The 26,968-nt window shown below is 50.7% G+C and overlaps 1 protein-coding gene across 3 annotated transcripts in view; it reads right to left on the minus strand.

Annotated features, from left to right (window-relative positions):
* SEPTIN9 (septin 9) overlaps nucleotides 1-26,968 on the minus strand; it is a 144,106-nt gene that overhangs the window by 98,768 nt on the left and 18,370 nt on the right. The window contains exon 2 of one of the 3 annotated variants that reach the window (XM_040579618.1): nucleotides 19,182-19,238. In XM_040579618.1, coding sequence (XP_040435552.1) covers nucleotides 19,182-19,238 — 57 coding nt within the window. Of the gene's footprint in view, nucleotides 1-4,393; nucleotides 4,488-4,867; nucleotides 6,048-19,181; nucleotides 19,239-26,968 lie in introns of those variants that run through there. The other 2 variants (XM_040579639.1, XM_040579607.1) reach the window with 2 other exon arrangements.

The following is a 26,968-nucleotide window of genomic DNA, read 5'->3' on the forward strand; positions in this document are numbered from 1 at the left end:
GCAGATTTAAGAGCAGACATCAGGAAACGGATAATGCTTCATATACCTTGACATGCCTCAGACAACTGCGGGAATGCATCCGCTGGCCAGGCAGGAGCAGGCAGCCAAGAGCGGGCCGGGAGCTGCACGGAGCACGCTGCAAACGCAACCGCCTGCAGAGGTGACTCTGCAGCCTCATGAAACACAGACCGTTCCCTGAGAGAGGGCCTGCACAAACCTACGATTAATGAGCCAAAACCCACAGTAACAAGATGTTACTACAGAACATCTAGGATGAAGGTGTAAGTGCTCCAACAAGAAACTCGGGTGAAAAAATCTGCAGGTAGTTTTTCCGTAGCACACAAGCCCCCAGCCTCAGGGTACAGGGCATCACACGCTGCAGCAAACCATGGGGGTCAGCACCAGATAGGGACATGAGCAGCTGGACACTGACAGCAGGAGGGAGGGCTAAGGATAGATCAACGGCCACCAGCAAAGGTAGGACAGACAGAAACATGTCCCTGGATGCCAGGGCTGGGTGAATGCAGTAGGATCTGGCAGGAGGTAGAGCCACCCAGACTGCAAATGCCTGATGTGGCGTCCCATGTGTGTGATGTGGTGTGAGCCAGAGGAAAAAGAAAAAAGTCTGATAAAAGAAGATGTATAGCGGTGGGAAGACCGCTAAAAAGAAACATGTCAGGCTTTTATCTGCCATTTCCTAGGAACAACAGGGACACCAAGAAACCTGAGACAGGAAAGATAGCTAGAGTGAACAGAAGGAGCCCAAATCCCTCTGTCCTGGTACACACGTTTAAAAGATAAAAATCTGTTTTTAAAAAAATGAAAAAACAAGCATATTCCCTCCCAACAACCCTTCACACCTCCAGCGCTCACAGACAGTGTTGCTATGTTCCTTTCCAGCAGCTCAGGCCAGGCACGTGGTGCTTCCCAGGTGGCTCTGAGGGCCACTGAAGATGCTCTGCCTTGCTGCATTTAGTCTGAGTGCTGCTGCCTGCACAGCCTCTGCAAACCGCAGGCTGCCAACAGGGGCTGCCTGCTTGCTGCTTGGATCACTTAGGTACGTAGTATGGTGTATAAAACCATGTTAAAACTCTGTACCAATACATACCCATAGTGGATACATAAAGATTAAGAATGATCACCAGTGGGTTAGTAAACAGTTCATCCATCTTTCAGGGGTTCAGCAGATTGCACATACCTACAGCACTCCCAGCTGCGGGACCCGCCTGACACATGCCACTTGTCACAGCCAGGTGTTACAATCACCTACTCATCATCATTTGTTAACTCGTAAAATGAGCTTTCACAATGCAATTTCAAAGCTGACATAAATATTTTGCCTGGGAGATCAGACCTCTCCTTTCCCATCACGGTTGCACCCGTCCTGTCACATCATCATTACAGTAATCAAAACCCCACTGGTCAAGGTGCTGCAGGCCCTTTCTTTTCTTTTAGGCAGAGGTAAGAGGCCCCATGGCATTAACAATTAAGGCTTTGTAGAAAGATCTGGACTAGTCGAAAGAGCCATCTACTAGGGAAAGACAGGAGAGCCATCTCCAGGCCACTGCCACCAAAGCAACCCAGCAAGGCAGAGAGAAGGGCAGACGTGAGGAGCACAGCAGCCCCAGAGCACAGCTCCCCAACCCAAAACCATTGCAGAAGGATGCCTGGAAATTAAATTAATGAATTTATTTAGAGCTAAGGCTTTTCATGCAGTGTTAGCTTGCAGAAATGTGTGAGAGATGGTTTAACCAGATTAAAACAGACTAGCAGGTTATATGAGAATGTGTTTCTTATACCAGCACCCACAGGTACCACGCAAGACTGGTACCATGTCACAGACACCGAGGAAGACCCTCTCTGCCCCAGAGCTGGCAGTGAACCAGGCACAGACCTACAGCATCGCCTCGCACCTTTGCTGCCTTCCCCTGAAGCACGACATGCCTGTCATCCTCAGAGGTGGGATCCTGGCCTGGGACACCACTCTGGGCAAGAAAGCCTGAGCTCTCCCTGGACAGAGGAGACCCCGTGGGACATGCCGAGCTCCAGCAGCTGTGGGAAAGCAGCCCTCAGAGAAGAGTCCAGACCCAATTCCCACCAGCCCTGGGGTGCCTTCGCCCCATCCGGCAGCCCCACACTCAGCTCGGGAGTCAGCTCTTCCCACCCACCGCAGAGCGTTAATTAAAAGCATGTTTAGGGGCAGAACAGTGACTGGGACATGGCCCCCAGCACTGCATGGATCCGCTTTCATCCGAGTCATCTTTCGGTTAGTCACTAAAGGCAGAGCCCTGGCTGTCCCACTGCCCACACGGCCGTGGCACGGGGCAGCCCGAGCTCTGCTCCCTGCTCCTCTCCTCCACCAGCACGGCCGTGCCACAGCCTGCAGCCCCCGAGACCCCCGGAGCGCAGCAGCTGGCACAGCCTGCTCGTGTGTCAGCAGCGGCAAGGAGCAGTGTGAGCCGAGCGGCTGGCCCTACAAATCCGCACTGTGCCATGGACCTGGCGGCCAGGGGTGTCACCCGTGAGATTGCCACTTTGGTGGGCAGAAAGTCATTGAGCACAGTTTTCCTCTGTCCCCACAGGTGGGTTGAGCATTCCCTCTGACACTGCCTCAGCTGAGCAGCATTCCCTGCCCACGCTGATCCCTCCAAGCAAGGAGCTGTGGAGAAGACCCCAGATCAGCCTTTCAGCCCATCTATTCCCCCACCCCATATTTCATGCCAGAGCCATGTATCAGAAATGCCACCAAGATGGCTGGCACAGCTCTGGGGTCCCGTGCAGCACACATCCCACTCGTGCTTGAGCTAGCACGGAGTGGCCATGTCCATCACCCCACACCAAGCCCCCAGGCACACCCACCTTAGGCAAGGGCACACATCCCTGGGCCACCGAGCCCACCAACGTGCCCTGCCACATCTGACCCACTCATGGAGAAGCTGGTGCCAGCAAAGGTCAGTGAAACACGTATGCACCTGGACATCCGCATTTTGCAAACACTGCTCGTGCTCCCAGGGGTTAAGCAAAAACTTGCATCTTTGCACAAGACGCTTGCCTGGGGTCCTCCTGCCCCTGGGGTCCCCGGGTGCTTCACGCCCTGGGAGCGGGTGACAGCCAGCCTGGGCACAAAAGGCTCTGTGCTCCTCGCAGCAGCTGAACGCGGTGTGCATGCAGCTCAGCAGCTGAGAGAAACCCACCTTTGATGCTCTTCTGGAACAAAGAGCCCCAGATCACATCACTGGGGAGCCCCTTTTCTCACCAGTGGCCCTTTGCAGAGCCCCCACCACCCCTGCACGGAGAAAGGGGGCCCGTTGCTGCACCGAGGATGTAACGGTGGATGTGAAAGGCCAGAACACAGAGGATCAAACCTCCTCTCCCTCATGTCCCTGCCCGGTGGAGGCCTGCACGCAGCGACAGAGGCGGTCCAGCCCAAAGCCCTGCGCTGCTGAAACACCCACCAGGCTCTGAGTTATGAGCAGCTCTCAGGAATGCTTTGAAGTGGCTCAAATCAGAGGAGAAAGCACGAGCAAGAGAGCTGGAGAGAGGGATGAGGAGGTGCCATCCGCACTCCCCAGAGGCGGCGGGGGTGGAGGATGCTCCTGCAGGTACGTCCTCGTGCAGGGGTTCCGGGTCCCTCAGCATGTTGCCAGATGGGGCCCGGTGGGTCTGGTATGGGCCAGCCATGGGAGCAGCTCTTGCTGGCCACAGTTTCGCTCCACCCTGGCCTGAATGTTTCCTCTTATCCCTGTGGTTTCCCTCCCAGTGCCAATGCCCAGCAGCCGGCTGGGAACGCCCAGGAGCAGAGGCCATGTGCCTCCCCGGGGCTGCTGTGCTGGAGGAGGGTGAGATGTGCCGTGCCACGGGGCGGGAGCAGGGACACCCACCTTTAGGCTGCAGCACAGTCTTGGCACAGACATCCCCTCCCTCGCTTTCCGTCTTTGATCCTGCTCACGCACACAGAGCGAGCCTCGGGGGGGATGCCACGCCGCCCGTGCCCTCTCTAGAAGCAGCTACAGTCGCGGCCATCCCAGAAGCAGCTCGCTGCAACAGTGCTCCCCAACAGCTCGATGTACCCGGGAGCAGTTTTTGGACATGCTCCATTTGGACTCAGACATGCACCATTAGGCGGGATTTACAGGGAAGCTGGGGAATTAAATGGAGTTATTCATTCCTCCGCTTACCCCCCTCCATCCTCCCCCCTACGCATGGCCAGCCAGGTGAAACACACGCCGGGTCCCCGGCCACCAGCTCCGGCGCCGCACAGGGAACGCGCAGGACACGCAGGCAGCTCCTGCCCGGCCAGGCAGGATGGGAGAGCAAGAGCCAGAGGGAAGATCCTTTGGCAAGCAAGGAAGGTTCAACCACAACACACACACACACAAACCCAGGAGCCAACCTTCAGAGCAGAAACGCGTCTCCATGCCAAGAGCTCGGCTCTTTTCCTCCCTCTTCCCAGCTCGCAGCTCTGAGCTAACAGGCTCAGCATTCATCCCCCTGCGCCGTGCGGCACATGGGAGCAGGGGGGGATGGGGGGGGGAAGAGAGAGACTCAAATGAAATCCAGACCTAGAAAGCAGTTTCTTTTCCCCCCCTGCTTCCCCCTTCGCCCCCCCCTGGCTGCTGCTGGAACCACCTTCTGTCTAGAGGGCTCAGGAGGATGGGGATTAAAAAAAAAAAAAAAGAAAAAGAAAAAAGGAAAAAAAAAAAGAAAAAACAAACACAGAAAGGAAGCATTGCAAAAATAGAAATAAATAGAGGAATCGGCTGAAATCCACCCGGAGCGTGGCTGTTTCTCTTCTTAAGTGCAGAATCTGCTGGAAAGGTAGGAGGGCAGAGGCAGAATATAACATATTAAATGATCAATAGCCTACCTGAAATCCGGTCCCTCTCCATTACTACAGGATATATTTAGCATCCGCGTGTCACGGCCGTCCCTTTTTTCGGTGGCGTCCCCTTCTTTCCCCCACTCTCCCTCCCTCCTTGCCTTGCCTCCTCCTCTTCCAAAAAAAGCTCTTTGTCTGGTCTAATTTCTTCAATCTGTTGCAATCATGAATGCATCCAAATTACCACATTTCCATGTGCTGATCATATGTTTGTGCTCCAAACTGAAGTAGCTTTGTCTCTTTGAAATGAAAAGGAAGAGTAAAAGAGGAAGAGAAAGGATGAAGAAAAAAGAAAAAGGGGGTGCATGACCCGAAAAATCCTGTAACTCCCTGAAATACTCCACCAGGCGCAGGAAAACTGGAAATCCCGAGTCCTCTGTAAAACAGTCTTAAAGCTACAGCATGTGAGCGTCCAGGGGAACGCTCCAGCCTCCACAGCTCCCTCTTAATATCCACCAGGAGATGCTTAAGGAACTTGGCTCCTTGCAATAACAGAGCGAACAACTCATCCAGCTTCTCAAATCTCTCCCTGCTTCCCCAGTCTTATTTTCCTGCTATTTCCTCTATCCCCTCCTCCTTCCTTGGCTCCGGCATTTTAAAAGAGCGCAGATCCTGCACGTTCCCCCACCCTGCCAGGTCTGAAGTTTCGATTCATGCATAAACTATTCGGCTGATGAAGGCTGACTTCATTCCAAGCACAGCATCATGGGCTGCTGCTGCTGCTACCAGGCAGGACCCGAGCGCCGCACATGTTTACTCGCCCTGTGCAACCCGCTGGAGAGCTTCGCCGCCGGCCCTGGCACCGAGCCCCCGCTTCGCCTTCCTCCTCGCTGCAAAGCGGCGATAAGGAGAAGATTTCTGCAGCCAGCCCGAAAACGATAGTGAAAGTCCCTGCCCGGGGCAGAAGTTCTTGGTCTTCTTGGTCCCACGGTGGAGCGGAGGTGGGATTTGGGAGCAGTTTTCCTTCCCAGTGATGCCCAGGCAGGGCACGTGGTGCGGAGCAGAGCAGCCCTGCAGAGCCCGTTGCCAGATATCCTCCTTTCCCCAGCTGGGACGGAGCAATGCGTGCCTGCAGCGATGGGCTGGCCCGCTCGGAAACTTCCACTTGGCCGTGGGCCAGGGCAGGCAGCGGGGACGCAGCGTTAGCACCTCCGCCGAGACCGTGCCCGCGCTGCTCGCTGCCCGAAGTGCCCTGTGCAACCCTGCCCTGGCAGCCGGCACCGCTTGCTACTGATAGCGCGGAGCCTGAGTCACCCAGCCAGATGCAGGGCACAGCCTCCATCCCCAGGGCTGGCAAACAAGCCATCCCTCCGCAGCCCAGAGGCGGGGATGGCAGATGCCGGCAGGGATGGCAGACGCCGGCAGGCAAGGCACGGCTGCTTCACAGACCAGGTGTGCTGGCAGGACCTTTGTGTGCTCAGCACAGTACACCTGACACTTTTTGACCTCAAATGCTCACAGCTCACATAGCAAATCACAAGTATGATAGCTATGACAGAGCCTGGCACTTCCCCTGTCCCCTAGCATGGGCAGAAGGACAAATTGTTTCCTGGCTGGATGAATAAACTTCCAAGGAAAGGCTCCAGGTGTTACAGGCACTGCTGGGACCTTTGGACAGCCTGGACCTATGTTGCGTTGCTTCTCAATACTGCGTGTTTCCCCCCCACAGCAGCTGCCGGAGCATCACTATCACCAAACCAGAGGCAGGAACACAGCTAATGCCAAGTGGTGGGTCAGTCCAGCAGCAACTGCTGCACAACAGAGAGAGAAAGCTGGTGGGAGGCAGCCTCAGCACGCCTCGCTCCTTAGAGAAGTTCCTCTAATCCTCAGCAGGTTATTCCCTGGGCAGGGAGATTTAGATTCCTTCCCAAATTCCTGACCATTCGCTGTTTGCTATTAAAACTCTACATGCTCCTGCTGCCAGTGCCTAAGGCATTAGAAGGGGACAATAAGCAATGATTCCCCATGACCACTCTGAAACCACGTTTCCTGCCTGAGACCTCGAAGGTGCCAAACACAAAGCGAGGACCCAGGGGAGCTGCACAGCCCCGTGCAGTGCAAAATCCACCCCACTGCCTCCACCGAGCAGCCTTCATTGCCAAGCTGCTTACACTGGAGAGGAAGGGAAAAGCTCAGGGGAAGCATAAAGAAAGGAAGAAGGTGAATGGAAAGGAAGGAGGGATGGGGGTAGCACACCCGTTTCAGCCTGTAGACTTTAACCCATCAAGACCCAAGCAATTAGGAGGGAGGGATAAAGCAAAGGCATCATTTCTCGCAGGACACATCACCATGAGTTGCTCAGGGAAGTCAATCCAAAAAATAATTAATGCAATTGAACTTTAAATTCATAAAACCTCCAAGTAGATGCTCTTATTCAAACTGCAAACTCTCAAGCAAATTTTAATAGATTTAAAGGTACAACTGCGTGTCTCCGTTTGAAGGAGAGTTCGCAAAGCCGTCCTGCCACTGCTGCAGGTCCAGCAGCACTGGGGTGCCTGTGTTTGAGGGAGGGGGGTGCTTGGCCAGGCTGTGCCCATGATGGCAGCGTTGGGGTTCACTCCCTTCAAAGGTGTTGTTCCAGTGACCCGCATGGTACAGAGCTGGGGGTCCCCCACCCTCCTTGGATTCTGAGAAGCTTGTCACATGCCTGTTTAAATAGGTATTTGGTGGCCTGTGCACTGTACATGTAGAGAAGTCTATATAGAAGTCTATATCTAGAAAGATAATGTATATTGCATTTTGTAATACTACTGCTAAAGGTTTGGGGGGGGGAGGTCAAGCACACCAAGGGTTCGAGAAGGGGACAGAGAAGACTTTCCCCTGGCCAGGGCTGCCTTCTCGGGGCTCACCAACCCCAACCAGCGCTATCTTTTAGCAAAGCCACGAGGGGAGTGAAGAGGCAGGAGCAACTTGTAGGAAACCCCTGCTTTCTGCCATAAAGCTATAGCCAATTCCCATCTGCAAACAAGAAGCTGAAACAAAGCAGGAGCCTTGCTCCGCCACCGCCCCGTGCTTGCCGAGGCTGGCACAGGGATGCACACGCTTTCCCTCACCCCACCTCGCAGGTTTAAACATTGCCACGGGTGGCAGCCAGCAGGAAGCACTGCCAGGTGCAGAGAAAGCTAGGAAGGAAATCACGAGAAAGAAAGTAAACCAAACCCTGCTCCAGGCTCGGTTTGAATTTTATCTGCCTCACACCTTTCCTAGGCTTGCCCAGCAACGCCCAAGCCCTTTGCTAAGCAATAAACTCCTTGTTGTGCACCAACACGTAGATAAGCGGGGAAGGTGCTGTGAAGACAGCAGAAGCTCACCCCCAACCGTGGACATGCCACAGAGCCCAGGGTATCAGTGAGCAGCTGGGGGGGGTGGGGTGGGATTTAGAACCACTGACACTGTAACCAGCCACGGCGGCGGCCACCGTGGTACAGACACCTGCAGGTATTCAGGTAGATCCTATTTGCAATTCCTTGTCTGCCTCTCTAGGTTTGTGCTGTGATTATGTTCCTGTGGCATTTCATCCAACAGAAGAGTTACTGTCTTTTCTACCGAGGTCACACATGCAGTCCCATAGTCCCCGGCCGCTTCCACCAGGCTTTTAGCAAACCAGCCAGGCACCACCTTGTAACCCCAGCTCTGCTGCTGAGCGAGCTGGAAAGGATGAACGCTGCAAGTCCATGCAGGGATCAGAGGTTCCAAACTGCATTGACGAAGGTGCTGGGAAGCAGCCAGAGCAGCCAAAGACCTCCAGGGCCTGGAGAGGCAGGAAAAATGGGGATTCAACTGGTTCTTTCACAAGCTCAGCTACCTGCAGTGCTGGCGAGCTGGGAGGAAGGTACAGGGGGGAGAACAGTGCAGCAGAGCAGAGCATACCTAAATCAAATTACTTTCAGTGAAGCATTTTCACATGAGGAAATACAGGTCCAAACTCAAACAGTGCAATCAAGTGTTGCTCCATTATATTCCCTCTATGCCATTTACCCCCAGGCTAGACCCAGCCAGCAGATGACAGTATCTGAGCTTCTGCTGACTGTTCGCTCCAAGAACCCTTCATTTACAGTTATATGAGCCTCGAGGATGGGGAAGAAAGAAAACACTGGCTAAAATTCTCCTCTTCATTTGGAAAAAAACCCAGCCACCAAACAACCAAACCAAGAAGATCCCTCTCTTTCCAGGGGAGGTACTCATCCTCTGAATGCTGTTGTCCTGCTCTTTGCCAGTTATTTTTTCTTCGACTCCCCACTCCTCCATTCCCTTCTCCCAGCTGGGCAGACGTGGAGCTGCCCTGCCCTGGACCGCAGCTCTTGGCTGCTCCACATTTGCTGCCAAGCACTACTTTGCCCCTCCCTGGTTATTTCTTACGAAAACCTGTATTTGTTCAGCACAGGGGAACACAGATCCTCCCGAGTTATTACTTTTCCCAAGCCACAGACCGTGCCCAGGACACAGAGCTTGTCACCACCCAGAAGCACGTATGACAGTTCAGCAGGGGATTGCTAACACAGCAGCAGCACATCTCTGCTCCTGCCCCGAGCCCACACAGCCCCTTGAGACGATGCCTACACAAGACTCCCTGTGTCCTGTCCCATCCCGTGGAGGGACGTATCTTTAAGGAGAGCCCCTGTTAGAGCTCTCCTCCGTGCTGGCTCTCAACCTCTCTGCCCAAAAGCCTCAAGCTGCCGGAAATCCCTTGCATATCCTCCCCAGGCTTTCTGCTCGTGCTTTAACACTCATGTGCTGAAGTATTAATAGCAGCTGGCAGCGCAGAGTGAAAGGCAAGGCAGGAGGACTAGATGCTCACCCTCCCGGGAGAGCACAGGGAGCCTCAGATAAATATTAACTCTTCCACGATCCTCCGTTTATGTTTTCCTTTACAGACCCCTCCCTACCATCAGTCTTGCCCCCTCAGTGCTCTACCTTCCACAACTCATTCCTTGAGTCCCCAAAACAGGGGGGGTTACTCCATTCCTGAAGGTCTGTGGTCATTCCCCACCAAGCTGTTGCTGGGAAAGGCAGGGTTCCCGATGACCTTGCAGCATTTGCCCTTTTGAACACTGGCCATCGCTCCCGGGCAGATCACTGTGACAGCTTGTATCTGGCAGAAGGAGCCATCAAGGAGCAAAGTCTTCAAGAGAATTACCGCTCGGGTCTCACAAGCAGGCAGATTAAAGGAAGGAAGATTGCACCAGGCGCTGCAAACACCTTTGGGTTGCTCTTCTTTGTTCTGGCTTTATTTAATAAGGCAGGGCACAGGCTGCACCACACACCACTCCCCTCTGCCATCCTCAGAACACCTTGCCCGTGCACCCCAGAGCCACCCCAGCTGCAGCACACTGAGCCCAGCTCCCTGCACAGCACCAGCACCACAGCAGCAACCAGCTCAGCTAAAAACTACACAATTTCTGGGCATTTTACTCATGAGCAGCCCAGGCTTGTGGGAAGCAACGCACTGCTCCGATGTGTTGAAGCAACTCGTCTGCCATGGAGGGGGGACCACACCCTAGGACAGGTCTGCTGAGGTATTTTTTTCACATTCTTCAGGTGAATACCTAAACACAGGGATTTTCAAAATACTGCTGTCTATTGGGGCAGCCACAGGCAAAGGGCTCTCTCTGCATGGATTTCACCATGTTACCGTACAGCAACACAACGGAGAGATGCTGCCTGGGTGTGATGCAGCAAGGGGTCACCACCGTTGTCTTACCTTGCCTTAAGGCCCCATTGCTGAAGAAAGGCCAATCCACTGAAGGAGAGAAAACACTCCAGAACTGGGCAGCAGACCCTATTTTTCATTAGCAGCAGAACCATCCAGGTCTGGACATTTCTCTGAACTTCATAATATGCTTTTGATCAGAAACTGAACTACAACAAATTTAAACCAATGAGGAACTGCTCCATTGAGTCAGTCAATCAGGAATGCCTCTTGCTACTGGTGCTTTTCTTGGACCTCACTCATTGCTTTCATGGCTACCAAAATTACAGCAGGGAGACTTCACACTTTGCAGGCCAGCCCCGAACATCTACAGTGCTTTATCCACTAACCCATCTGCAGAGCTGCCTTACAAACAAGTCATCTCTCTGCAACAAAGGGCACAAAAGGCTGCACTTCTGACTCTTGCAGTCCTAGACACAAGATAAATATAGCAAGGGGTAAATCAGTACTCTCTGCCTAAGGTACAATTAGGGGTTTTGGTAAACACTAGCCACCGCCAGATGCACTGGCCTCAGAGGACGCCTGTGGTGGACAGCCAGGGCTCAGGAATTTGCCTCTGCCCACGTGCTGAGGAACACCAGACTTTGAGGGGAAGAGGGAAAGTTGAGCAGCCACAGGCTGGTCTGCCAGCATGCCCAAGAGCAATTTGCAAACTGACGTTTCAGCAACAAAAAGATGAAGAAAATAAACACCATTGAGAGATGCACAAATTCAACAGAGAGAAATGTGACCACACACGGCTGCTTAGGTAACCAGCGCTGCACGAGCTAGCTCATACAGACCAGGTCAAGTCACCAGTCCTCTTTCCTCCTTTCTCATTTTGATCATTTCCCCCTTGTTCCTAAGGGGAAGGCTGCCAGGTGCCGTACCCTACACGCCACACTTCCATAGCTGTCCCACTCCTCCAGTGCCCATGGACACCTTGGCTGGAAGTGTGTCCTTTCACTCCCCCCAGCCCCAGGAGGGCTCCTCGCTGCCAGCTCCACCAGCTCCCATACGGGCACTGTGGGTCAGCCACGTCCCAGCGCAGCCATGCCCCTTGCAGGACACGAGCCAGGGCTGGCAGGGGTGACAATGAACTTATTTCTCCTTCTTAATGCACTGTGTCTTGCTCCAGAGGAATGGGGATTTTTTAGCCCCATCCTTCACAACGGGACAAGGCAAACAAGATAAAACCGTACTCCACTGCTATTCCCCTTCCCTGCTCTCCCAGCTCCTCTCTGCTGCAGCTGATGCCAGGTTCTCTTGAAAGGGTGTTAGGAGCTTACTTTGGAGATGCCTGATCCTGAGGCAGTAACTAACCTCGCTCAAGGACTGCTGCTCCTGTCCTGGAGGAGCTGCACTCTGCACTTCTATGTTCCCTTTCCTCAGGGGAATCCTGTGGACCTCGTCAGCTCTCATCAACAAATCCATATCACACCCAGTGAGGAAGATTATTAGCTTAAAGCACAGCCGGCAGCTAAAGTCCCCAAACGTCAGAGAGCATTAAATCCCCACTCATTAATGAACTACTGATTTATATTTTGCTGTCTCTGGTTTCCTCACACCAAAGCCCGTAGCAACAGGTACTGTAAAAGCATCAAGAGGTCTACCTGCTCACCTGCGATGCCCAGCAGCCTTTTGGGACTAAAGGAGACTATACGTACGACTGGAGATGAACCACGGGTATTGTAAAGGAACAGGACAACAAGTCAGCGCTCAGCACGTCCCCTCAATAGCAAACAGGCCCACGGCACCTGTCACTACTCCTTAATTTCTTAGCTGTGCGCACAAGCGCCTGGGCTCCCTCATTCACTGTAAGTAATGCACATCTCTGCTGGAAGCACATGGGAGCCCGCAGGACTCTCCCAGGAAGCTAGAGTCCACCAGCTGCATTACGCAAGCCCAGTCCTCCCGCGTCCTCCTGTGTCCTGCAGGAAACCAAGAACCTGCGCTGAGAGCAGCCCTCTCACTTTAACTTCTTGTTGCCTGGAGTCAGCAGAGCTGCACTGCTGCACAAAGGACTCTCCGGGCTGGCTGATGACCCAGCTTCACCCTTTGCTACTTCACCCTCGTGACAAGAAAGACCAAGAGGACACATGTCAAATGAGGGCTTGTCACTAGGGAGCCCGAGGAGAGCGAGCGGTGCATGTGCGTGGGGACGCTCTTTGGCACGGAGAGCCATGCAGCTGGGGTGACCAGCCCGGTGCTTAAAACAAAGGGGAATAGAGGCTTCCCAAAGAAGTTTGTATGACCTCATCTAGGGACACATCCAAAGCCATGAGGCTGCAACCACAAGTCTCTAGTTAACCCCTCTGCTGCTCCACCAAGGTGAAAGGCACGTCTGTGCTAAAACCAGCACACTGCAAAGAGGCGTGTATTCCTACAGCTTCCAGCTGGACCAGAAGTGCTGCCCGGATCCCAGTATACCAACAGGGAGCTAAAAAGGGATGCAGTAAAGGTTAGGATAATCTGAAGGTCTGGACCAAGGTATACAGGATGGGTTCCCAAATCAGTTTTCTCAGATACCACGATTACGCAGAGGGCTGTGCTGTTAGTGGGGGTGCCCACGTTTGAGCTGCAGATGTGTGACTGTTCTGGCAGCATTTCCCTGGGGAAAGAAACTAAAAAACCTAATGGTTTTTATAGAACTCTGAATTAGGTTATGTAACGGTAATCATGTACGCTCGACTAGGGAGCCTCTGGCTTTTGACATTTCTTTTGTTTATTTCCACTGCTCTGGTTAACCTGCAATCTCACATAAACCAATTTCTAAAGTTGTTCTTTTACAGACTCCAGGCACAAAGAGAGGAGATGGTCCTCAGGGCAAAGTACTAAATCAAGAGGTGGAAACAGCAAGATCTATTGCCACATGTGCCTTTACCTCACTGCATGAATTTGGAGCATCCCAAACTAGCGAACCCTGCTGAAATCCTGTTAACACGACGATGCCAACTTAAGCTGTGCCCACAGCTATGTGTGTTCTGCTCTTCCACCCACCCAGCCACACATCTTTCCATTTCAGTGCTTGTGAGGAAGGACCCCAAGATTCACAGGCAATGCAAAAGGAGCGGTTCTAAGCTTCTCTGCTGCCCTATTTCCCCCAACTATTAAATGGCCACATCAATAACTATTAAAGGGAAAATGCAAGGTGTAACCAGGAAAAAGAAAAATAGGACAAGAACTATCTGTGCACATCTTGTTGAAATTTTCATCTAAAACTGTATTCTCTCCACTTTTGCTCATCCCAGCTACCAGCTCCTGCAGAGACCTGGGCGCCCTGGGCAGCGTGGCAGTGCAGTGCCATCGTGGTCAACGGGGTCCTGGAGCCTGTGCCCTGAGCAGAAGCTCATAGGGTCAACGTCACGATCAGCACCTTTGAACCATCTCACTAATCCTGCATCTCCAGCCCACGCTTGCCCACTTTCTGTGCCTTCTGGCCTCTCTGTCTACAGCCATCAACCTAAAGGGTGTGCAAGGGGCTCAAACTGGTGGAAAAAACAAACCTGTCTGGCATGGGAGTCCCACCGCTTTACAGCCAAGAGAGGCATTTAGGCAGTACAAGACAAGCTGCCCCTATGAAGGTTTCATGACATCAGTGACTGCCCCTTTCTAACGCAACCCAGATAGCTGGCCTTAAGCTTCATGCCTCTCTAAATTATGCCCTAAGCTTCCAAAAAGCACCAAGACAAGTTGTGGTTGATCCTCAGCCAACTGCTGATGATGCAGAAGTGGGGCCGCTAGCGCCCTGTCTTTTTTGGATGGAAAAGCTCTGCCTGCCCTGGAGTGCAGCTGGCCCTGGCAGCCAGCCCCTGCTCTGCTCCGGCCCCAGGCAGCCGCGCAGCCAGACAAAGGCTGAAACAGGAAAGCTGAGGCACCTGCTCCCCTCCCACCCCTTGGGACCTCTCAGGAACAAAGCACCTGACCCAAAGTAGCACTGGTCCAGGAGCAGTTCTGCTGCAACGCAACTGGGCAGCATCCTCCTCCCCGCATTCACCTACACCGAAAAAAAAAAAATGCTGTTTTAGCTAAATCGGTAAACTCTAACTTTTTCTGGACCCTCCTGCATTACCCCCGCTAGGGAAGTTCCTTCCTCTTAGCAAAAATTGAATTGTAGGCTGGAAACAAATCAAAGTACAGAGCACAGCTGGCTGCCCAAGAGGAATACGATGCCGATTTCTTCCACTCCAACTGCTCTGGGGCTGTTTTCTGGCCAGCTGAGGAGCACATTGCTGCTCCGGATGGCAAATGTCAGCAAATATTTCTTGCTTTTAAATTCATCAGGTATAGTTGTAGGAAAAATGAAGTGCAAGTAACTTCCCTGACACGCTGTTCTTAACTCTGCAGTCAACACACTGGAGGGCAGGGATGCTGTCCAGAGGGACCTCCACAGGCTTGAGAGGTGGGTCTGTGTGAACTCCGTGAAGTTTAACAAGGCCAAGTGCAAGGTCCTGCGCCTGGGTCGCAGCAATCCCAAGCACAAATACAGGCTGGGTGGAGAATGGATTAAGAGCAGCCCCAAGGAGGATGACTTGGGGGTGTTGGTTGACGAGAAGCTCAACACAGCCCTGCAATATGCACTTGCAGCCCAGAAAGCCAACCGTACCCTGGGCTGCATCAAAAGCAGTGTGCCAGGAGGTCAAGGGAGATGGTTCTCCCTCTCTACTCCACTCTTGGGAGACCCCCCCTTGCAGCGCTGTGTTCAGTTCTGGTGCCTCCAACATCAAAAAGACATGGACCTGTTGGAGCGAGTCCAGAGGAGGCTATGAAGATGATTGGAGGGTTGGAGCCCCTCTGCTGTGAGGACAGGTTGAGGGAGCTGGAGTTGTTCAGCCTGGAAAAGAGAAGTCTCAGGGGAGAGCCTTTCAATAGCTACAGGGGGCTTATCAGAAAGGTGGGGACAGGCCTCTTTTTAGTAGGGCCTGAGCAATAGGACAAGGGGGAATGGTTTTAAACTAAAAGAGGGCAAACTTAGTTTAGATATTAGGAAGAAATTCTTCACTCTGAGGGGGAGTGAGACGCTGGCACAGGTTGCCTGGGGAAGATGTGGATGCCCCATCCCTGGCAGTGTCCAAGGCCAGGCCGGATGGGGCTTGGGGCAACCTGGGCTGGTGGGAGGTGTCCCTGCCCCTGGCAGGGGGGCTGGAACTAGGTGATCTTTAGGGTCCCTTCCAACTCAAACCATTCTATGAACTCTGCAAAAATATTGCCCCAAGTTACCCACATCAGGCAACAGCGGCATTTTAGGGACCACAATTCTGAACCCTGATGGAGCGTTTTATAAAGGGCTTCTTCCCACTCCTCTCCTCTTTCTCTGCCTGTGTCTAATTGCATGTTGAACAGAACCTCCAAACCACTGACAAAGCTTGACCTTATGGACATGGTCCCATATCCTAATTGAATGGGGACAGTGCCAAGCCCGATATCATCCCCATCCTTCCAGTCTTTGAGCTGAGATCGTCCCAGCTCCCGCTATCAGGCTGCACCCCAGGACGGTGCTCCTGTCTGTGGTGAGCCACAGCCCCCAGCTGGCCCATCGCCAAGCTGCCAGGGGCAAGGAGAGATACGACTAGTGACGCTGCAGAAAGAGGGAGCCAGCAGCGAGCCCTGCTCTATGTATCTTCCACTGAATAGGACCTGGTTAGGTTTAGCTCAGCACCTCCAAGGTGCTGGACATCAGAAGGTGCTTCTGTACCAATAATTGTGGCATCTCTTCATATAGCCAGAGCCCTGTTACAACTGTGAGACACTTGAACACTCTCTTAACTTGGTATCTCCCCCTTCCCAGAGCTTTCCTTATGTATTTATGATATAAACCCCACTTTTGCAGCCAAAGAAAACCAAACTGAATCAAAGCATAGGATTCACATATCCTTAAACGTGGCTCCATAACAAAATCTTGGTCCTCTATAACCCTATGGGGATTTGGGTTACCCAAGAAACTTATTCTCCCCAGTCTAAAGTAAGTGCTCTCACTTTCTGATAGCCTCCAGCTCTCTTCATTGACCAGCCTAGATGAGTCTCACCTCACTGGCTTACCTAGGACTATGCAGCAGGCTTGTACAAAACAAAAAACACAGCTCCGAAGCCCTGGAATTGCTGTCCACTGAGCAAATCTGGATGCCAATGCCATACAGCCACTTTCAAAGGGACAAGAAAAGCTTTAGAGGAGTCACAGAATAAGGCTTTCAAAAGAGGTCAACCTCAGCTCTCCAGGTTCCTACTGTCACTGCGTGCCCCAAGGCAATCCATGGTGTCTGGAGACCCCAAGACCTGGTGGCTATGGAAATGCATGTCATCCCTTCTTTGTTTAGGGTGGCAAAGAGCCCAAAGCAACCCCCTTCTGCAATGTTTCACTTGCAACCACAGCTCAGTCATCCCAACTCCAATTTATCTTTTACAGGAATAAAAGCTTCTGGGTGCAAGGCCAGATGTGCAGAGGGGGAAATCTGGACCTGAAACAAGGGGAAATTGAGCTGCAGTTATATGAAGTCATAAATATTTACTGCAATGTAAACCGGAGCACTGAGCTGCTCATTTGATTTTAACTTGAAAAAAAATATTAAAATTTAAAAGGTCTCTCACCAGAAAAGTGGAAAAGTATATAATCAGAGTCTAAAGAAAACAAGCTTAAACAAATGCCCCGTGTCTTTCAATTTAGATTCTCTACACTCCAGTTACCTTTGGAGCTGTACCAATTCCCCCTTCTGTCCTCGGACATGGACATATGAAAACACGCAGTGCCAGGGCTGAGACTGAAGCTCTGGTTTTGCACATGCAGAAGACAAACAGAGACCAGTTCAAAACTACCAGCTTCTGCGCTGGTGGCCGAGTTTTAAAGCATCAGCTCTAAAATGCAGCTCAGTTCTGGCCCGAACGATCGCTGCCGCAAAGCTTTAGCACCCAGACCAACACCGTGACCCCACACTAAATTATTGCTCAATGCACTTTTCCTGCTGTTTGACATTAGTTGGCAGAGCGGTGGCCTACACTGGCCATATTTGCATCCTCCCAGCGATACATCACAGCGCACGGCTGCAAAGCTCTAGCTGCAAAGCAGCAAGCGTCCCCGCAGCGGGACAGCATCGTGACATGCCATATTCCCTGTCACCCTGGTCTGTGCCGTCGATACCTGCCCCCGTGCTCATCGCCAGCGTTGGATGAGGACAGGCGGGCAGCGGCACAGCTCCCGGGGCATTTACATGCACACTGAACCGGACGTCTGTGACCAATTCCCATCCCACATGTGCTGATGTCTTGATACAGCAAGGCACTGAAGTCACCGCTCCAGGAAGGCATCCCGAGGGTGGCTTTCTCCTGCCACCCACACAGAGGGAAAAGCTGAAAACGGCTGTTTTGCTAAGTGCATCTGGGAACTGAGACAGGATATGGGGGCTGAGAAGATGAATTGAAATAGCAAATCAAGCCCCGAGGGAGCAAGTGTGAGTGACAGCAAGACCAAGGGGACAGGACTGGATGAAAGCCCTGAACCAAGCGTGGCTGAAGCAGGATGTCAAGGAGGTGAGGGGGGTTCCTGGGGGTGCAGGCTGATTGCAGCAAGCAGCAGAGACAACTGTTAGCATCCTGGAGCAAAGAAGGTGGCAATGCCAAGGGGAGATCATACGTCCCAGAGAAGGAAATGTGAAGGAAGATTTCAATTGCAGTAAAGCACCTGCTAAGAAAGATGAACGTGTGTGATGTACAAGGGACCCCGAGGCTGGAGACAGACGCTTTCCACAGGGGTTTGACCTATGGAGCAGCACAGGACCATTGGAGGGGCTAGCACAGCCAGCAAGAGGGACCATCAGAAGAAAAAAAAAAACAAACCCAGAAATGGGCTGTATGAGCTTCCTTTTGACTATTTTAGTCAAGAACAGTGAAATTTTCTACTCTCAGGGGATAATGCCAATGCAGGTGACGTGTCTCTGTCCCTGGGCAGTCCCAACCCGTGTCACGTACACACAAGCAAAGCACACAGGCTCAGGTACTCACAAGCACTGAGACTTCTGCTACTGCTTTCCCAAGGCTGGAAAACACCTTTTTAAAGAAAAAAAACCGCAGACCCTCCCACCTGCTTCCGTCTGAATCAGAAACAGCTTCAGAAACATTAAGCTGCAATTAGGAGTGTAAATTTAGTCACAAGCACATATAATCCATAAATCTCAACATCCAATAAAAAATAATAGCTAAGGAGAGTACAAAAGAGCTGCTAATTACTAAAGCTGTATTTCAACCTCAGGCCATTCCTACTTTCTGTTGCCCTGTGTTAGACCCCTCAAATTGAGATGGGGCTTTCTAATTATTCTCTCTGGATCCATTATTCAGTAAGCAATTAATCTTTTATTTTATATTGCTCTCTTTTTTCACAGTGGTTTTATATATGTATATACACACACACACCCCGCACTCTTTTTTTTTACTCTCTGTAGAGCATAGTGAGCTCTGCATTTATTAGCAGCTAGCTTTGCCTTTCAAACCATGGCCAGTGGACCGGAGGCAGGAGATGTGATTTCTGAGAGTCACCTCTTGCATTCTCTCAATTTTGTAATTTTTTTCCCTTTTTTTTTTTTTTTTAATGAGGATGTTTCAAAGGGAGAAATTCATGCAACTTACTTGGACTCGTCTGGTCGCTGAGTCTCCGAAGTCTCCCGCTGGAGGTCCGGCTGATTCCTAAAGCAAGAAGAAGGTTTGAATTGCCAAGGGAGTTTGTGTGAATACGGTACGTGGAGCAATCTCCCCGCTATGACTCTGCATCTGGCGGGGCACATTTTCTGTTGGGAGTCTGCTAAGCACAGTCATTTTTTTTGTGATAAAAATAATTATATGTTATTTTAAACAGAAAAACACCTGAGGAGAGACCTCCACCTTTCACTGAAGGCAAACATAATCATTCAAACATATCAAATGCATGGATGTATTTAGGGTTTCCAGAAACACCAGCGAGAACTTCTGAAATCACGAAGCGGGGCACAAATATTCACCTCTTGCTCCAAGGTAATTTGTCCTGGAGACAAATGCAGGAATTTCAGAGACAGGTTTCCTTGCTGAGAGATGCAAGCACAGGAATTTAAGGACCAGCATGTGCCCTGCACTAACAGAGAGCTCAGCAAAGAGACCACTTCCCAGAGGTGCGCAAGGGCAGCAGTGGCTCCTGCATTCGGCATCACAAGGAAGCGAAGGGTGACTACTTTGTGGCTAGATTGCACCCAACGTCCTGGGAATGCATCGTGTATGAGAGCCCTGTCATGGGGTTAGACCAGCTGAAACACAGGATGCGTCGCACATTCCAGGCAGATGCTAAACCAGAACACAGCAATCCAGATGTCGGGCTAATTCTACTCCATCTTTTTTAATGAAAAAGTATTAATCATACTCATTGGGGTAGCACATGGTTAATTCGTATGCACTGTGTTGGAGAAACATATGTGAACATTTTAACTTACCCTACATCATCCATTACTTTGAAAGACAAAGCCCAGACACAACTGTCTCCTCTGTTCCTATATCCATTTCAGAAAGCCTGGTAACTCCCAGACCCCCGCCTGCCTCCCAGACTCCAGGCAAGCCAGCGGGACCTGCTGCTTATGGCAACATTCCCAATCCATCAGCAACTTGTTTAATTTCTCTGCTGTCCCAGCTGCCTATTTCTGAAGCGGTGATTGCCACAACATTCATTTCCCAGGTATGTTGAAAAAATTGGCAAAAAAGAATTCACCTTTAGCCTTCGGCTAAAGCCTATCCACACACCACGGGCTGATCTGTGCCTCAGTTTCTCTTAGCACAATAAAAGCGGACAACCTAAATGCAGTGAAGCACCTCATGTGGGATGCTGTACGCTGACACTGCCCCAAATGCTGTGAGGTCCCAGTATGGGGATTCCCAGGTCTGACAGCTCCTCAGGCTCTGGTGGGTCCTGCTGGAGGAACCTCAGCTCCAGGATGGTGTCCATCATCTCGGATGCTGGAGCTGTTGAGCTCCAGAACGGAGGCATAGAGGCTCCATACAAACCCCACCAGAGCACACCACAATTTTGAATCAGGATTTCTACCCTGCAAACAGGTAAGAAACTCCCAGGCTTTTGGGGTGATGCTGTTGTTCAATTACATTATTCAAATTATCTTCTCACCACCTACCAGATCTGTTGGACAATAAGAAAAGGGATTAAAACAGCACCAATTCAAGCTGCAGAACACCCCTAAACTGTGATTTGTAACATAGCCACAACCTTTTGAACCTTGTCAGCTGGAAGAGCGCATCATTATTTAAAAAAGAAAAAGAGAGAGAGAGAAGGAAAATATATAAAAGGCAGGAAAACTTTCATACCAGTGAGCCCTGGAATGGAGGGAGGGAAGGGAAAAGAGCTGCCTGGCAACTCAACATGGAAAAAGTGTCTCACGCTTAGAACCCTCTGCTTATATATATTATGTATATATGTATGCATTTTCTCTCTCCCTTTCCTCTCCTAATAGAAAAACCCTCTGTGCCTCCAGTAACGTTATGTGGCTGAACGGCAGGGCCAGACCCTGGGCAAGAGGGGGCTGCCCGCCCGCGGGGCGCAGGGAGAGCCCCCGGCCAGCAGCACCCGGAGCCGTGCCCCTGCTCAGCTCTGCCCCCCAAAGCACACTGCCAGCCAAAGGGCCAAAAAAATAGAGTCGGGACTGTCCGCCCACACATGCGAACACCCTGTCTGTCTACCAAGAGCTTTATCTGCACTGGAACGGGGCAGGCTGCTGCTACGCACACTGCTCGGTGTGCGGTTTCCGTTACTGGCGGTGAGAGAAGGGCTGAAGTCGCTGGGAGCTTGTGCGCTGTAACCAGCGTTACAATTTTTAAACATACTTTTTTTTTTTTTCTTCTATTCAGTCCAGTCCCTGATGTTTTTTTCATAATGATTTTCTCCCCTCTAAAAGCCTACTGCTTCTTTGGACACGAGCAAGAATGAAAAGGCATATTTCCTCTGCTCAACAGGGTTTTAAATAGCCCTTCTTCAGACAAGCTGCAAGAGCACTCAGGTCCTGGCTCAACTTCTTGCAGAGAACAAACACCTCTGCTCTGTCTGCACGTGGGCAAGGTGCAGCATCAAAATCTAGCTTTCACAATTGCTCAAAAACCAGAGAAAAACGTCCCTTATGGGTGGCACGCTGAAGAATGCAGATATGCGGCCATGCTGAGCTAGTTAAATACATCCTTTTATGTTCAAAGGCTTCATTCAGTCTGTGGCAAAGCAGGACGGAAGCAGAACAAGGAGCTCGCAAGCTTGGACAGGATCGCACATAGGAACAGGCTTTATTCCCTTTAGCAACGACTCCAGTGGAAAAACACACACAGGACTTGGAGCATCCAGTGCGGCACAGCCATCGGAGCATCCATGCCTTGGCTGAGCCTGTGCCTTTTATGCAAACATTTCTGAGAAGAGCTTATGTGCCCGGTCTCACTGGGGTTCTCTGGGGATCTGTAATTACTTTTCACACCCTTTTTAAGTTGATAAACCCGAAGGTGGACAAGCTGAATTGATTTGCTCTGTATTGGACGTGGCATTAGAATTGATTTGCTCTGTAATGGACGTGGCATTAGAAGGAAGTTTTTCTGACAGCTGTTGGCCTGTTAACAACGTTAATAATACATAATGATGCTGTTAATCCCTTTTCAGCAAAAGGGAAAATAATGAGGAACAAGAAATTCATACAGGCTGTCCAACACCTTAATAGCAAATCTGAAAAGAGGAGGGAGCACTACGGAGCCCAAGCCAAGCCCGCTACCCGTGATGTTCCACTGCCCCTCCACCAAGGGGGAATCCAGGCACAGTCCTGGAAAGCAGATAAACAGCAGGGAAAGCTGGCAGCCTGGCAAGACAAGAAAAGAAGATCTGTCACAAAAAAAAAAAAAAAAAAAAAAAAAAAAAAAAAAAAAAAAAAAAAAAAAAAAAGGCAAGCAACAACTAAAAATATGCTGCTCTGAGCACAGTGCCAGGAAGCCGGCAGTGTGGCAGGACCAGAGAGCATCGGCACACTGGGCACATTCTGGGGTTACCTCTATTTATAGTGCAGAAGCAGCAGGCTGAGCCCTGGGTTTGGGTTGTGGGGCTGTGAAATGAAAATCAAAGGTTTCCACCCCAGACACAGTGTCTATGAGTCTTCCCTCTCAACACAGTTCAAATGCCCTCAAGCCATGCTATAAATTTATTGCAGTGCACTGGACTAAGAAACATAATGAAATATGCTTTATTTAGCTGAAATTAGGAATGCTTCCCCACATCCCCAGCAGAATGACTTAAAAAATGGAATAGTCCAACAGTTAAAATCGGTCAGTCCAAGAACAGCTCATTCAATCCAGCGGATGTGCCGCAGCAGGACAAAGTTAAAACATTCACAGAGCTTAGCCTCACCTTGGCTCACTGGCTGAGCAATATTTTTTCACTTTTTATAATCAGCGACTAATTCCCTCCAGATCCACAGGCTGGGACCATATGGCACAGCAGAAAGGCAGCAGCACCGAAAGACACCGGGCTTCACCAGCGTCTCCTTTGCGACTGCTGAAGCCAAGAATCGCTCTGACTGGGTTGTGTCGGTGCAAGTGAGATCCCAGCCAGGCTCACGTTTGAATCACTCCCTCCAGACAACACCGGGCCAAATGTTCTACTATTTCGTGCTTCTTGCAGCTGCTGATATAACACACCATGGATGTAAAGTACTCCAGTATTGAAACGGGAGCATCTTCTAGATACTTGCCCTGATGCAGAGGATGTAGACATGGTGCAGGGCAGCAGGGAGACAGAAAAGCCACACTGTAGCAAGGGCAGTTTCTCCAGGCAGGCTGGATTCTAGCTGACTTGGAGTCTGAACCTAGAGCTAACCAGGGAACTGCCAGGGACGTTCACCTGCGATACAGTCAACACGTACATTCCCCAAAACTCATCAGTTTTTGCATGATATACCCCAAGCTTTTCATGGATGCATATGATAGTAACAAGACAGGCCACTTGTGATTTATTTTCTCACAGTAAGTGATCCATGCCACTACACTCATACAATATAAAAAAATCAAAAGAACAAACGAGCAATTTCCATTATCAATAGAAACCACAGGGTGAAGACAAACAATGGAGGATGTAACCCAGGAACTTGCTCTCTCTACACAGTCCAGTAAAAACAAAAAACAAACAAACAAAAGAACCCAAACCAAACAAAGGTCGTGTTGGAAAGGGATGGACCAAAACCAGCAGGAGACATCCCACACTGTGCTGGAGTCAGCAAAGCGGCACCAGCTCATCCGAGCAGCCAGCATGACCCTTGCTTCTGTTACATGTATTTACTAGTGGGTCTGCGATCAGATAGTTCAGCTTCCTCCTTCACCCAGCACAAACGCGGCAGGGCGCCCAGACAGCACTGGAGATGTCTCCATCCAACACCACTTTCCTCCTACGGACATTTCCGCGCTGCCAGCTCCCCAGAGCTCTCTCCGGAGCCGTACAGGTCTGGGCCAAGTCACGGAGCCTTCCCTGGTCTTCACCAGTTTGGCACTGGGATGGGTGGGAGACCCCTCCGCAGAAGAGCCCTTCAGAGGTGTCTACAGCACCTACACAGCACCGGCAGCTTTTAAAGCAAAGACCAACATGCAGAGCTGTCTCCCTCCAGGGCAGGACCTGCACCAGCCTGTGCATGGCAGGGGCACCCAGCCCTGCCCCTCGTCACCCACCCTGCCCTTTGCTGCCTCCCAGGCCGTCCTGCTGCTGGTGGGGGAGGATGACAGCGAGAAGCCCACTCCGTTTGCCCTGCAGCTGCTGCAGAGCTGGCACAGGTACCAGTGCAGACTGCTGGGACAGTCTCTGCTCCCTTTTAGGATGCACATATCCATCACAACACTCTTAGGACCATCTGCTCAGGACCATACAGGGTGTGAAATCTATCTCTTTTTATCTACCTCACGGGTACTATCCAGACAGCGGGCAAGAGAACGGCCTTCACTGGCAGCTCTATTTCACCCTGCTTCACACAAAGAAGCCTGGAGCCATTAGCAGGAGGAGGAGAGCCCACACACAGTTTGATCCATGCTGCACAACCACCGCCCCAGTGGCTTCTCCAACGTACCAGACCAGCTGCTGGAGATGGAGCTGCAAAGTTTTAAGGCTGACATAGGCCATCGTCTTCAGAGGTAGAGCCCTGCACATGGAACTGTGGGTGCCACTGGAGACCACTGGGGACAGAGGGGCTCCGGGGGGCTGGGAGGGAGAGACATCTGTTTGCAGAGCAGCAAAGGAAGAAGAATCTCTATTGCTTCAAGCCAGAGTCCAACGAACCACGCTATTACGACTTCACTTCCATTAACTTGAAATCCACTTGCAACATTACCCTCAAAAGGAATATGTTTATAAAAAAAAAAAAAGGAAAAAAATTCATGTTCATTTCCAGCACTAATCAGAAACATGCACTGAAGAATAAAAGACACTTTTCCAGATTCTGTGTAATAGACACTCTTTACAAAGAAGCTGAGCACAGCTAGAAAAAAAAGCCTTCAGACCATATGCATGGTTTCATTCTGGATCAAATATCTCTGGCAGCAAATGGAGCTTTCACTGGGATGGAGGGATGCTGATGGAATGGAAGGATGCTGTTCCTAAGAGGCACTGATTGCAGACTCAGGAGAGGACCACCACCTTCTCCAGCGCAGTTACCGCCACACAGGTGCACCAACAACTGCGTGTGCCAAGGTTGAAGGCTAAGTATAGACCATACAGCCTGAACCACCAACAACCGCTTCACTTCTGTGGGAGCTGGGTACCATCACGCTGGGGACAGACAACACTGCTAATCAGCACAGTGCTATTAACACGAGTGGAGCCGTGAGTTCACACACGGAAAGAGCCCAGCCTGAGGCTGGATTACAGGTAACCCTCAAGGAAACCACAGCAAAACTGGCATTAGCAAGATGCACATATTCTTACCATAACATTATACTTCTGGCAGGTGCCAGACACATTGTAACACTTTAAAAAATGCTCCAAAAGCTTGAGCTAACAATAAGAGGCCACAAGAATTAAGCCCCATTTTTTCCACAACATTAGAAAGGCTTCCCCAAGCCCAGCAGTGCCTGCCCAGAGCTCCTGTCCACAGCAAAGGGCTAAATTAGGTAGAAGAACCAGTCTTGCATACAGTGGTAGAAGATGACAGGGATGCAGCACTTGAACCTTGGCTCAAGTTCAGGCTTTGATTCAAGGTTTTAACTGAAATTAAACTGCAGTAAATCTCAGGAAATCAGTTGATGCATCCACAGAACTCAAAGCCAGAAAATCGCCTTAACCTGCAAAAACCCACACCACACATTTTTATCCAGTCATCGTGAATTCAAGCTTGTGCTTGAACAAAGTCTTGGCTTTTCAGAGACACTCAATCTCTATGTCAAGATTAAAATGCTGGAGTGACCCCAAGTGCTTTGGCAAGTTGCTCAATAGTTAAAATGGCCTTCAAACAGCACAGAGACCATGCCTCTTCCCCATGCATTCACTCCGAGGTGAGCAAAGTCAATCCTCAGATATTCACTTGATAGAAATAACAAGATCATTTCACCGCTCTTTGTGATCGACTGTTCTTTACTGCCCACAAATTCCTCACAGCTGATAGTCATTCAGAGATATGCTGGACAATCATGAAAGCACAAAAAGAAAAAAATTAGCACAGGCAGTTTTTCATACAAAAAAGCGTGTTAGTCATCATCTGTGATCCTTCTGGTTAGAGTGTTTCAGTAATCCAGCCGGGCAGCAGAAGGGATGCCACGTCACCACACTGACACATCAGATGACTTGTACAAATGCGTATTTATAATGCAAGTATCCACACAAATTGGAAGGGACTGGAAAAATGGGTCTTTTGTACGTATTGTCAGTTTTACTAGTTTATGTGGTCCTTTTACTTAGCAGCAGGAGGGAAAAGAAAAGGATTTACAAAGGAACAGAAAGCTGTTCCTGTGAAGCTGTACTGACTGGGAGCAAACCTGGTAACTACTGTCAAGTCTAAAATCATTTCCAGTTCACTGTTGAAGCTAACCAGATTTCCAAAGTGATCTTGTCCCTCTAAATTTACCCTGTCTTCACCATGCTCCCCATTTGCTCACACCCTTTAACTTCTGAGATCCAAGAGAGAGAAGCAGGCAGGATGGAAGAACTACAGCAGTGTCTTCATGGCATTTTTTGCTAAATTAGGGAGGTTTGCAAGAGCGTGTACAGACCTTGCAAAGCTATCATGAGAGCAGGTTGGATCTGGTCCCATTTGTTCCTGCAGAACCTGCAGCATCCCAGCAGAGATGGGAAGGAGGGAAGGTGTCTGAACTCATCCAAGCTGCAGCCTTGCTCAGAGAAGGAAATAATCAAACTCTTACATTAACCAGCTGCCACAAGGGCTTCAGCA

Source organism: Falco naumanni, chromosome 1 (assembly GCF_017639655.2).
Source record: "Falco naumanni isolate bFalNau1 chromosome 1, bFalNau1.pat, whole genome shotgun sequence".
Lineage (NCBI taxonomy): Eukaryota > Metazoa > Chordata > Aves > Falconiformes > Falconidae > Falco > Falco naumanni.